Below are 12713 nucleotides of genomic sequence, written 5' to 3' on the forward strand. Positions count from 1 at the left end.
TGTTCATGGCTGGTTGACTAGGGCAAATGCTAAAGGGGCAGAGCTAGTTCTGAGGACCTTTGCTCTTTTTTTTTTAGACTATTAGACTTTTCAAGAAATTTCAGAAATATGTAGTAGAGCTCCTTTCCTATTAATCAGGAAATAATCATAACATAGACTCTGTTAATGATGACTCAGTCATATGACCTGGATGTCATATTATAGTCAACATAGTTTGCTGCATACCATCTGTAAATACTTTATATTCAAATGTCATGTATTTATTTCAAACTTCATATGTGATTGAATGAATTAAAACCACTTCATATACTTCCTGGCCCTGTCTACTGAGAAGACCTAGTGCAATGATTCCCTGATAGGATTCTAGGGCTAATGCGGGTGGTATACAAAATATCCTGGAGTGTCTTAGCCAGAAAGTAGGGAGTGCTTAAGGAAAAAAATGATGAGGCCATGTCAAAAGGACACAGAAGCCAACTAAAAGAGGTCCCAAAGGCCAAAACTAGAACTATTTTGGCAGCAAAATAAAGTACTACTGAAATATTCACCAAATTATAAAAATCAGTACTCTTGACCCATATGGATAAAAATGATTGAAAAACTGAATCAGTGATTATGAATGGATAAATCTCCCATACACACAAATTTCAAGTAATTAATATAGATACTCCTCCAAGGAGGTGGAGGGTAAATCTCCATTCCTTAAGTGTGGGCTGCAAAAATTGACTTCCTTTCAAAGAGTATAGTATGGACAAGGAGTATAATCTTACAGTGGAGAAATCAGACGAACACTCCTCAGTTAGGTGATCAACGTATGTACCCTTGAGATGAAGTAATGAAAATGGTAATTTACCTGTGTTCTTTCTTCCAAGAACCTAAACCTAATTCCAACCATGAGAAAAACATCAGGGACACCCAAATTGAAGAGGATTCTAATAAATATCTGATCAGTACTCCTCAAAACAGTCAAGGTCATCAAAACCAAGGAAATTCTGAGAAACTTCCATAATCACAAGAAGCCTGGGAGACATGATGACTAAATGTACCACCGTATTCTGGGTTGATTCCTGTGATAAACACACACACACACACACACACACACACACACACACACACAAACAACAAACTAACAACGACAACAACAAAAAAAATCAGCTAAAAGCTAAGGAAATTTGAATACTCAATGGACATTAGTTAATATACATCAGCATTGTCTCATCAGTTGTTGCAAGTGTTCCATATTAATGTAGGATATAAGGGAAATAAGAGAAAGAAAAAAGGGAAACTGGGTACAGCAGATACAGGAATTACAACTTTTTTTTTATATATGAAATTTATTGTCAAATTGGTTTCCATACAACACCCAGTGCTCATCCCAAAAGGTGCCCTCTTTGATACCCATCACCCACCCTCTCCTCCCTCCAACCCCCCATCAACCCTCAGTTTGTTCTCAGTTTTTAAGAGCCTCTTCTGCTTTGGCTCTCTCCCACTCTAACCTCTTTTTTTTTTTTTCCTTCCCCTCCCCCATGGGTTCCTGTTAAGTTTCTCAGGATCCACATAAGAGTGAAACCATATGGTATCTGTCTTTCTCTGTATGGCTTATTTCACTTAGCATCACACTCTCCAGTTCCATCCACGTTGCTACAAAGGGCCATATTTCGTTCTTTCTCATTGCCATATAGTACTCCATTGTGTATATAAACCACAATTTCTTATTCCATTCATCAGTTGATGGACATTTAGGCTCTTTCCATAATTTGGCTATTGTTGAGAGTGCTGCTATGAACGTTGGGGTACAAGTGGCCCTATGCATCAGTACTCCTGTATCCCTTGGATAAATTCCTAGCAGTGCTATTGCTGGGTCATAGGGTAGGTCTATTTTTAATTTTCTGAGGAACCTCCACACTGCTTTCCAGAGCGGCTGCACCAATTTGCATTCCCACCAACAGTGCAAGAGGGTTCCCGTTTCTCCACATCCTCTCCAGCATCTATAGTCTCCTGATTTGTTCATTTTGGCCACTCTGACTGGCGTGAGGTGATATCTGAGTATGGTTTTGATTTGTATTTCCCTGATAAGGAGCGACGCTGAACATCTTTTCATGTGCCTGTTGGCCATCCGGATGTCTTCTTTAGAGAAGTGTCTATTCATGTTTTCTGCCCATTTCTTCACTGAGTTATTTGTATTTCCGGTGTGGAGTTTGGTGAGCTCTTTATAGATTTTGGATACTAGCCCTTTGTCTGATATGCCATTTGCAAATATCTTTTCCCATTCCATTGGTTGCCTTTTAGTTTTGTTGGTTGTTTCCTTTGCTGTGCAGAAGCTTTTTATCTTCATAAGGTCCCAGTAATTCACTTTTGCTTTTAATTCCCTTGCCTTTGGGGATGTGTCGAGTAAGAGATTGCTACGGCTGAGGTCAGACAGGTCTTTTCCTGCTTTCTCCTCTAGGGTTTTGATGGTTTCCTGTCTCACATTCAGGTCCTTTATCCATTTTGAGTTTATTTTTGTGAATGGTGTGTGAAAGTGGTCTAGTTTCAACCTTCTGCATGTTGCTGTCCAGTTCTCCCAGCACCATTTGTTAAAGAGACTGTCTTTTTTCCATTGGATGTTCTGTACTGCTTTGTCAAAGATGAGTTGGCCATACGTTTGTGGGTCTAGTTCTGGGGTTTCTATTCTATTCCAGTGGTCTCTGTGTCTGCTTTTGTGCCAATACCATGCTGTCTTGATGATGACAGCTTTGTAGTAGAGGCGAAAGTCTGGGATGGTGATGCCTCCTGCTTTGGTCTTCTTCTTCAAAATTACTTTGTCTATTCGGGGCCTTTTGTGGTTCCATATGAATTTTAGGATTGCTTGTTCTAGTTTTGAGAAGAATGCTGGTGCAATTTTGATTGGGATTGCATTCAATGTGTAGATTGCTTTGGGTAGTATTGCCATTTTGACAATATTTATTCTTCCAATCCATGAGCAGGGAATGTCTTTCCATTTCTTTAAGTCTTCTTCAATTACTTTCATAAGCTTTCTCTAGTTTTCAGCATACAGATCTTTTACATCTTTGGTTAGATTTATTCCTAGGTATTTTATGCTTCTTGGTGCAATTGTGAATGGGATCAATGTCTTTATTTGTCTTTCTGTTGCTTCATTGTTAGTGTGTAAGAATGCAACTGATTTCTGTACATTGATTTTGTATCCTGCAACTTTGCTGAATTCCTGTATCAGTTCTAGCAGACTTTTGGTGGAGTCTATCGGATTTTCCATGTATAGTATCATGTCATCTGCAAAAAGGGAAAGCTTGACTTCATGTTTGCCAATTTTGATGTCTTTGTTTTCCTTTTGTTGTCTGATTGCTGAGGCTAGAACTTCCAACACTATGTTAAACAACAGCGGTGAGAGTGGGCATCCCTGTCGTGTTCCTCATCTCAGGGAAAAAGCTCTCAGTTTTTCCCCATTGAGGATGACGTTAGCTATGGGCTTTTCATAAATGGCTTTTATGATCTTTAAGTATGTTCCTTCTATCCCAACTTTCTCAAGGGTTTTTATTAAGAAAGGGTGCTGGATTTTGTCAAAGGCCTTTTCTGCATCGATTGACAAGATCATATGGTTCTTCTCTTTTTTTTTTTTTATTAATGTGATGTATCACGTTGATTGATTTGCAAATGTTGAACCAGCCCTGCATCCCAGCAATGAATCCCACTTGATCATGGTGAGTCATTCTTTTTATATGCTGTTGAATTCGATTTGCTAGTATCTTATTGAGAATTTTGCATCCATATTCATCAGGGATATTGGCCTGTAGTTCTCTTTTTTTACTCAGTCTCTGTCTGGTTTAGGAATCAAAGTAATACTGGCTTCATAGAATGAGTGGAAATTTTCCTTCCCCTTCTATTTCTTGCAATAGTTTGAGAAGGATAGGTATTATCTCTGTGTTAAACGTCTGGTAGAACTCTCCTGGTAGAAGCCATCTGGTCCTGGACTCTTATTTGTTGGGAGATTTTTGATAACCGATTCAATGTCTTCGCTGGTTAAGGGTCTGTTCAAGCTTTCTATTTCCTCCTGATTGAGTTTTGGAAGAGTGTGGGTGTTTAGGAATTTGTCCATTTCTTCCAGGTTGTCCAGTTTGTTGACATAATTTTTCATAGTATTCCCTGATAATTGTTTGTATCTCTGAGGGATTGGTTGTAATAATTCCTTTTTCATTCATGATTTTATCTATTTGGGTCATCTCCCTTTTCTTTTTGAGGAGCCTGGCTAGAGATTTGTCAATTTTGTTTATTTTTTCAAAAAACCAACTCTTGGTTTCGTTGATCTGCTCTACAATTTTTTTAGATTCTATATTGTTTATTTCTGCTCTGATCTTTATTATTTCTCTTCTTCTGCTGGGTTTAGGCTGCCTTTGCTGTTCTGCTTCTATTTCCTTTAGGTGTGCTGTTAGATTTTGTATTTGGGATTTTTCTTCTTTCTGGAGATAGGCCTGGATTTCAATGTGTTTTCCTCTCAGGACTACCTTCGCAGCGTCCCAAAGCGTTTGGATTGTTGTATTTTCATTTTTGTTTGTTTCCATATATTTTTTAATTTCTTCTCTAATTGCCTCATTGACCCACTCATTCTTTAGTAGGGTGTTCTTCAGCATCCATGCTTTTGGAGGTTTTCCAGACTTTTTCCTGTGGTTGATTTCAAGCCTCATAGCATTGTGGTCTGAAAGTATGCATGGTATAATTTCAATTCTTGTAAACTTATGAAGGGCTGTTTTGTGACCCAGTATATGATCTATCTTGGAGAATGTTCCGTGTGCACTCGAGAAGAAAGTATATTCTATTCTGGGTTGTTGCTTTGGGATGCAGAGTTCTAAATATATCTGTCAAGTCCATCTGATCCAATGTATCATTCAGGGCCCTTGTTTCTTTATTGACCGTGTGTCTAGATGATCTATCCATTTCTGTAAGTGGGGTGTTAAAGTCCCCTGCAATTACCACATTCTTATCAATAAGGTTGCTTATGTTTATGAGTAATTGTTTTATATATTTGGGGGCTCCGGTATTCGGCGCATAGACATTTATAATTGTTAGCTCTTCCTGATGGATAGACCCTGTAATTATTATATAATGCCCTTCTTCATCTCTTGTTACAGCCTTTAATTTCAAGTCTAGTTTTTCTGACATAAGTATGGCTACTCTAGCTTTCTTTTGGCTTCCAGTAGCATGATAAATACTTCTCCATCCCCTCACTCTCAATCTGAAGGTGTCCTCAGGTCTAAAATGAGTCTCTTGTAGACAGCAAATAGATGGGTCTTGTTTTTTGTTATCCATTCTGATACCCTATGTCTTTTGGTTGGCACATTTAATCCGTTTACATTCAGTGTTATTATAGAAAGGTATGGGTTTAGAGTCATTGTGATGTCTGTATGTTTTATGCTTGTAGTGATGTCTCTGGGACTTTGTCTCACAGGGTCCCCCTTAGGATCTCTTGTAGGGCTGGTTTAGTGGTGACAAATTCCTTCAGTTTTTGTTTGTTTGGGAAGACCTTTATCTCTCCTTCTATTCTAAACAACAGACTTGCTGCATAAAGGATTCTGGGCTGCATATTTTTTCTGTCTAGCACACTGAAGATCTCGTGCCAATTCTTTCTGGCCTGCCAAGTTTCAAAAGAGACATCAGTCACGAGTCTTATAGGTCTCCCTTTATATGTGAGGGCACGTTTATCCCTTGATGCTTTCAGAATTTTCTTTTTATCCTTGTATTTTGCCAGTTTCACTATGATATGTCGTGCAGAAGATCGATTCAAGTTACGTCTGAAGGGAGTTCTCTGTGCCTCTTGGATTTCAATGCCTTTTTCCTTCCCCAGTTCAGGGAAGTTCTCAGCTATTATTTCTTCAAGTACCCCTTCAGCACCTTTCCCTCTCTCTTCCTCCTCTGGGATACCAATTATGCGTATATTATTTCTTTTTAGTGCATCACTTAGTTCTCTAATTTTCCCCTCATACTCCTGGATTTTTTTATCTCTCTTTTTCTCAGCTTCCTCTTTTTCCATAACTTTATCTTCTAGTTCACCTATTCTCTCCTCTGCCTCTTCAATCCGAGCTGTCGTCATTTCCTTTTTGTTTTGCATTTCGTTTAAAACGCTTTTCAGCTCCTCCTGACTGTTCCTTAGTCCCTTGATCTCTGTAGCAAGAGATTCTCTGCTGTCCTCTATACTGTTTTCAAGCCCAGTGATTAATTTTATGACTATTATTCTAAATTCACTTTCTGTTATATTGTTTAAATTCATTTTGATCAGTTCATTAGCTGTTGTTATTTCCTGGAGATTCTTCTGAGGGGAATTCTTCCGTTTGGTCACTCACTGGAGTGGTGAGGACCTGCAGGGCACTTCCCCTGTGCTGTTGTGTATAACTGGAGTTGGTGGGCAGGGCTGCAGACCGACCTGATGTCTGCCCCCAGCCCACCGCTGAGGCCACAGTCAGACTGGTGTGTGCCTTCTCTTCCCCTCTCCTAGGGGCGGATTCACTGTGGGGTGGCGTGGCCATTTGGGCTACTTGCACACTGCCAGGCTTGTGATGCTGGGGATCTGGCGTATTAGCTGGGGTGGTTAGGCAAGTTGCATGGGGGCAGGAGGGGCAGGCTTATCTCGCTTCTCCTTAGGTGATCCACTTCAGGAGGGGCCCCTCTTCCGTGGGCCTCTCGTCTGGGCTTGGCTCCGGAGACTTCATTCTGCTAATCCTCTGTTGGTTTTCTGGGTTATTTAGGCAGGTGTAGGTGGAATCTAAGTGATCAGCGGGACGCGCGGTGAGTCCAGTGTCCTCCTACGCCACCATCTTCCCTCTCTCCTCGCCAAAATAATTTCTAAAAGAAAATACATTGAAACGAGGATTATTTTCAGTTCCCCATATAGGGCAATCTGGAGAGGAGAGCTTGATTCAGCGAGACCAGATAGAATGTTCTAACAAAACCTCCAGAGTAATTAACAGGCGTTATCTACCCAAGGAATGGAACAAATAGGAAGTTCAGGTTCTAAGGAGCTGCCTTGTTTGTGCTAGTGGCCCCACACTAGCTCTTTATTAATTGGACCACCTGGGATGCTGATAGCGAACTGAGCTTTGGAACATTTCAGGCCTGGCATGGAATGCAGTTTTTACACAAGTGTCTTGTGGTTCAGAAATCCGATTTCACAGCTTATCTTCCATTAGATGAAAGTGTTTACGGTGTGTCTGGAGCTGGAGTAAGTTCCTGTGTGTGCCCAAGAGCAGGGGCCTCCTCTCTCCTCTCATTAATTTGCTGATGTCTAACTGCACTGACGCAGTGGTGAGATACCAGGGAGAGAGCGCATAAGAGACTCTTAAAAACTGAGAACAAACTGAGGGTTGATGGGGGGTGGGAGGGAGGGGAGGGTGGGTGATGGGTATTGAGGAGGGCACCTTTTGGGATGAGCACTGGGTGTTGTATGGAAACAAATTTGACAATTAATTTCATATATTGAAAAAAAAAAGACACTGAAGTCATGCTCCCTTGGTTTAAATCCTAGTTCTAACAATTATTAGCTGTTACATTATGCAAGTTACTCAAATTCTCTAAGCCTCAGTTTATTCATCTGTGCAATAGGGATAATAAAAGAATCAACCTCTTAGCATTAGTCTAGAGATTGAATGAGATAAGCCATTTGAAAACACTAAGCAGTCCCTGGCAAATAACACTTAATTGATACTAGAGATTAATAGTCCAAGTGATAGTGCTTCGACTAAATTGATGACCATATATTTGGAAATAAGTGAATGGATATGAGACCTATTGTCAAGGTTTAAAACAGCAGGATGTAGTGATGAATTATATGTGAGAGATGAAGTAGAGAGTTTTCCATATATAACTCCTAGGTTTCTGTCAGAGTGGAGTGGATTCTGCTGCACTTTTCTAAGTTGGGGAACATCTGCCTGGTACAGATTTCAGCTATAGAAATTTTTCTCTCTCTCTTTTTATACTATATAAGGCTGAATAAAAAAGAAAAAAAGGTAAGTATCATACAATATAAAAAGAAATATTTAGTAAAACTTTTAGATAAGTGAGAACCTTATGAGATATATAAAATGTTATATTCATACCACAATATAAAAAGTATGCAAAAGTCTTAAATGTGTATATTCTTTGTTCTCAAGGTCTAAGATTTTGAAAATGTCTATTGTACTATGTAAACGATAGTGAACAATTAAGATTATTATTATTTTTTTTACATTAAAGGTGTTTTGTAACCATTCCATCTGTTTCTCTAACAGAATAGAGCCTGCTTGATATACCAGTAAATGAAGAACTGAAGGAGGGTTTATTTTTATTCTCCTTAGAATTGAGGGTCTGCTCTTGGAGCCTTCAGACTCCATGGGGAAGTGGGATAATTGAGTGGACTTTATGAATCCTATATCAATGGCCAGATGGAGGGGCCCAACTCAATCTGTAGGCCCAACAATACAAGATTATCTGAATCGACCAAGGCCCACCTGGGAAGAAGTGAAGAAACAATTAGAAAATAAAAAGAAAGGCTCCAAGGCATTAGCTTAATTTGAAGAAAAAATGAATGAGAATTGGAAAAAATAATTAGAAAAAAGCAGAGAGAAATTAATAAGTGAAAATGAAAGTTCATCCAGACAAAAAAGAAAGAAAGAAAAAGAAGAAATCTTATCAGTATTCATCTTCTTCATCAAGCTCTGATTCTGAGAATGAGGAAAAGAAACAATGAAAAAAGGAAAAGAACTGTTCATACAGGTCATCAGAAAGCTCTACATATGAATCTGAATCAGAAAGCAAGGAATCTGTAAAAAAGAAAAGTCAAAGGATGAAACAGAGAAAGAAAAGTATATTAGAAGACTCAGCAAAAAAAGAAAGAAGACTTATCCTGAAGATAAACCTTTCTTATTAGAATCCTCATCAGAATCAGATTATGAAGTGGAAGTTCAAGCAAAAAAGAAGAGACATGAAGAGTGAGAAAAAGCAACAGAAAAAGCAAAGAAGAAGAAACATCACAAGAAACATAGTAAGAAGAAGAAAAAGAAGTCAGGTTCAAGTCACAAGTCAGGATAACATAAAAAATTAAGATTTTCCCATTTAAAAAAGCAAGCACTTAAGGAAACTTCAACTGTGAATGTTAGGGCATATTTACAAAAATGCATGAATTTCCCTGTGCTAATAGAATTATTCCTGGACTGAGTGTCAGTCATATGCCACTGTGCCAGAAAGGGCCATAATCACTGCCTGCAGCACAAATATATAATTTTGTTAGTTTGTGTGTTTTTCCTTCCATTGGTTAATTCTTCTGGGAGCTAAAACCCTGTTGTTCATATTAGTGGTTAAGACGTTTGGAATTGAATTTAAATGTTTTAGATAATAATTTGACCCCCCGGAATGTATCTTATTTAAAAGTGTGTAATTTGGATACACATATAAAATGTAATTAGAAATATCTAGATGACTATAGTTGACATTTTTGAAGCATGGACTTAATGATATCTCTAAATCCTTACTTTTAAGTGTCCTGAATGATACATTGGATCAGATGGACTTGACAGATCTATTTAGAACTCTGCATCCCAAAGCAACAGAATATACTTTCTTCTCGAGTGCACATGGAACATTCTCCAAGATAGATCATATACTGGGTCACAAAACAGCCCTTCATAAGTATACAAGAACTGAAATCATACCATGCATACTTTCAGACCACAATGCTATGAAGCTTGAAATCAACCACAGGAAAAAGTCTGGGAAACCTCCAAAAACATGGAGGTTAAAGAACACCCTACTAAAGAAGGAATGGGTCAACCAGGCAATTAGAGAAGAAATTTAAAAAATATATGGAAACAAACGAAAATGAAAATACAACAATCCAAATGCTTTGGGATGCAGTGAAGGCAGTCCTGAGAGGAAAATACATTGCAATCCAGGCCTATCTCCAGAAACAAGAAAAATCCCAAATACAAAATCTAACAGCACACCTAAAGGAACTAGAAGCAGAACAGCAAAGGCAGCCTAAACCCAGCAGAAGAAAAGAAATAATAAAGATCAGAGCAGAAATAAACAATATAGAATCTAAAAAAACTGTAGAGCAGATCAACGAAACCAAGAGTTGGTTTTTTGAAAAAATAAACAAAATTGATAAACCTCTAGCCAGGCTTCTCAAAAAGAAAAGGCAGATGAACCAAATAGATAAAATCATGAATGAAAATGGAATTATTATAACCAATCCCTCAGAGATACAAGCAATTATCAGGGAATGCTATAAATCCTTACTTTTGAAAATTAGTTTATTTTACTTCTTAATAAACTTTAGTTTACATGAGGAAAGGGCCTGTGGGGGAAAAAAGAGTTTGCTATAACTTTAGCTAGCTGAATAGTGTGTGCCTTTGATCTTTACACATCCTATCTTTGCCAGTGCAACAGCCATTCTATTCTTATTTGGTGAAATTCTGGGATGTTGTATGCTCCTTCATGTGAACAAGAAGATAAGTAAACCCCCAGTTCTATGAAATTTACCTCCACTTCAATAGTACTGAATACTGTTTAGCATTAGAGTGTTACATTGTTTGAATTAACTTTGATGCCATTTGGAGGGGAATCATTTTATATAAACCCTGGTATCTTTTTTATTAATAAAGATGTGAAATATTTTGCATGTTTTATACTATTAATCTTTGATTATCCAGGGATATTCTATACAACCATTAATCCTTTTTATATGATTTATGCTTAGGATACAAGTTTGTAATTTCTTAATCTTACTATATTTCATTACTATATTTCATTCATATTGAAGCTTGTTTACTGCAAGCAAGTTAAGTGCCAGACCTCTAGTACGCTATGTGTCTTGTTACACGAAACTATTTCCAAAATCTTAGTAAGTATTCTGTTTAGAAGTTCAGTATCTTAAGCATTAGTATTGATTTAAAATAGGAGTTGAATTTAGAAGATAATGACATCATTGATCTTCCTGTGTTATATTTTATTAAATGGTGCCTCATGTTTGTTGCTGATTAATGTTTAGCACTAACTCTGAAATGAGTTGAGAATTATTTTTATTTTACATATTGATATGTCAGAGTAATATTAATTATAAATTGATGTCTCAAAAAAACCCACCTGTTACAGAGGATGTGCTAATTGTAACATATTTACAAAATATTTTGGCATGATGAGGGAATCAATAGCTACTTTTTAATAGCTGATTTCATATCAACCTCCTTGAATCACAGGTAAAGTTATTATAAAGATAGAAAATATCAAGTAAATAAATATTGGCTCCCCAATTTTTTGCAGTTCTCTCAGTAAGTTTCTTGGAACATTATATATTTAATATCATGATAGATCACCTTAAAGCTTCATAACTTTAGTTGTTTTCTAAAAAAAAACAACAGCACTATATATGCTGATAAAAATATTATAGTTAAGGGATATCTTATATCCATATAGAATTTTTCAAATTTGGTTTTGATTAACATATGAAAGAAGCTTATATTATTTGTAGAATATGGTAAAGACATTAACAGCTTACCAAATATCTGTGTGCTCTCATTTACTTCCCAGCCCCTTGTACTTAGGTAATGCCATTTGACTACTTCTAGCAGAGGGATTACAGAGATTGTAAACAGAAATGAGGTGTCATTTCAATACTGGAGCAGAAAAAGTCCTGCGTGACCTTCCAGCCCTCTCTTTACCTGCCATGGTGACCTGAAAGCAATGTACTCCAAATGGTGTATCTATGAGATGGATGCAACCTGTATCTCTAAGTTACTCTTTACAAGGGACCTGCCTTGGAGAGCTGATGGACTTGCAGTGAAACTTTTGAGAGTAAGAAATAAACTGTTATGTGTTAAGCCACTGAGATTTTGGGTCTTTTTTATTACCACAGCTTCACCTAACCTAATCTAATATTGTAGCATTCTAGAATGTCTATTTTGTTATTTAAATAAATAACTTACTTCTATCACATCTTTTTTCAACTTGTTTCAGAGGTGATCATTTATGTCATAATAGAAGGAAATGTTATTTTATTTGCATTGGTGTTTAATGACTGAGGAAGAGGATGGTCTAGCACAACATTTTATGGTTATCAACAATGCTGTCTAAAAAGCAAAACTATTTCATTATTCCTCTGAATATAGCCAAAATAATCTTCCAATAAAGGGTTTAGAAGAAAAATTTAAAAGCACTCATGGGGACTTGATAAGGAAGAAGAATGCTATTTTTTAGATGTAAGTATAGATGATATGGTGAAATGATACGAAACTATGTACAGGACAATAGATTAAATAGATTTAGGTGAACATTCAATAGGTAGCCTTCAGATTGAAAACAAAATAATTTACCCTTATGTGAAAAGCAGTAAAATTGTTATTAGTGACTCACTTTATATGACTCATAACAAAGTTAAAAGTAGAACCACCCTATGATTCAGCAATTGCACTACTAGGCATTTACCCAAAGAATACAAAAATACTAATTCAAAGGGGTACATGCACCCTGATGTTTATAGCAGCATTATAACCAATAGCCAAATTGTGGAAAGAGCCCAAATATCCATCAACTGATGGATGGACAAAAAAGATGTGGTATATATCTACAATGGAATACTACTGCACCATAGAAAAGAATGGAATCTTGGGGCACCTGGGTGGCTCAGTCAGTTAAGCATCTGACTCTTGATTTTGGCTCAGGTCATTATCTCACAGTTCCTGAGATCAAGCCCTGATCCT

The 12713-nt window shown here is 37.3% G+C and overlaps 1 protein-coding gene and 1 long non-coding RNA gene across 2 annotated transcripts in view; both read left to right on the forward strand.

Annotated features, from left to right (window-relative positions):
- FAM133A (family with sequence similarity 133 member A) overlaps window positions 1-9619 on the forward strand; it is a 51790-nt gene extending 42171 nt beyond the window's left edge. The window contains 3 exon segments of the mRNA XM_023249049.2: window positions 8250-8634; window positions 8636-8780; window positions 8783-9619. Coding sequence (XP_023104817.1) covers window positions 8380-8634; window positions 8636-8780; window positions 8783-9048 — 666 coding nt within the window. The 5' untranslated portion in view covers window positions 8250-8379 and the 3' untranslated portion in view covers window positions 9049-9619.
- Window positions 9620-10142: 523 nt separating this feature from the next.
- Window positions 10143-11838, forward strand: LOC123383394. Its single transcript, XR_006593082.1, has 2 exons — window positions 10143-10858; window positions 11545-11838. It is a non-coding gene; the product is annotated as an uncharacterized LOC123383394 (long non-coding RNA).
- Window positions 11839-12713: the final 875 nt, after the last annotated feature.

Source organism: Felis catus, chromosome X (assembly GCF_018350175.1).
Source record: "Felis catus isolate Fca126 chromosome X, F.catus_Fca126_mat1.0, whole genome shotgun sequence".
In the NCBI taxonomy this organism is placed as follows: Eukaryota; Metazoa; Chordata; class Mammalia; order Carnivora; family Felidae; genus Felis; species Felis catus.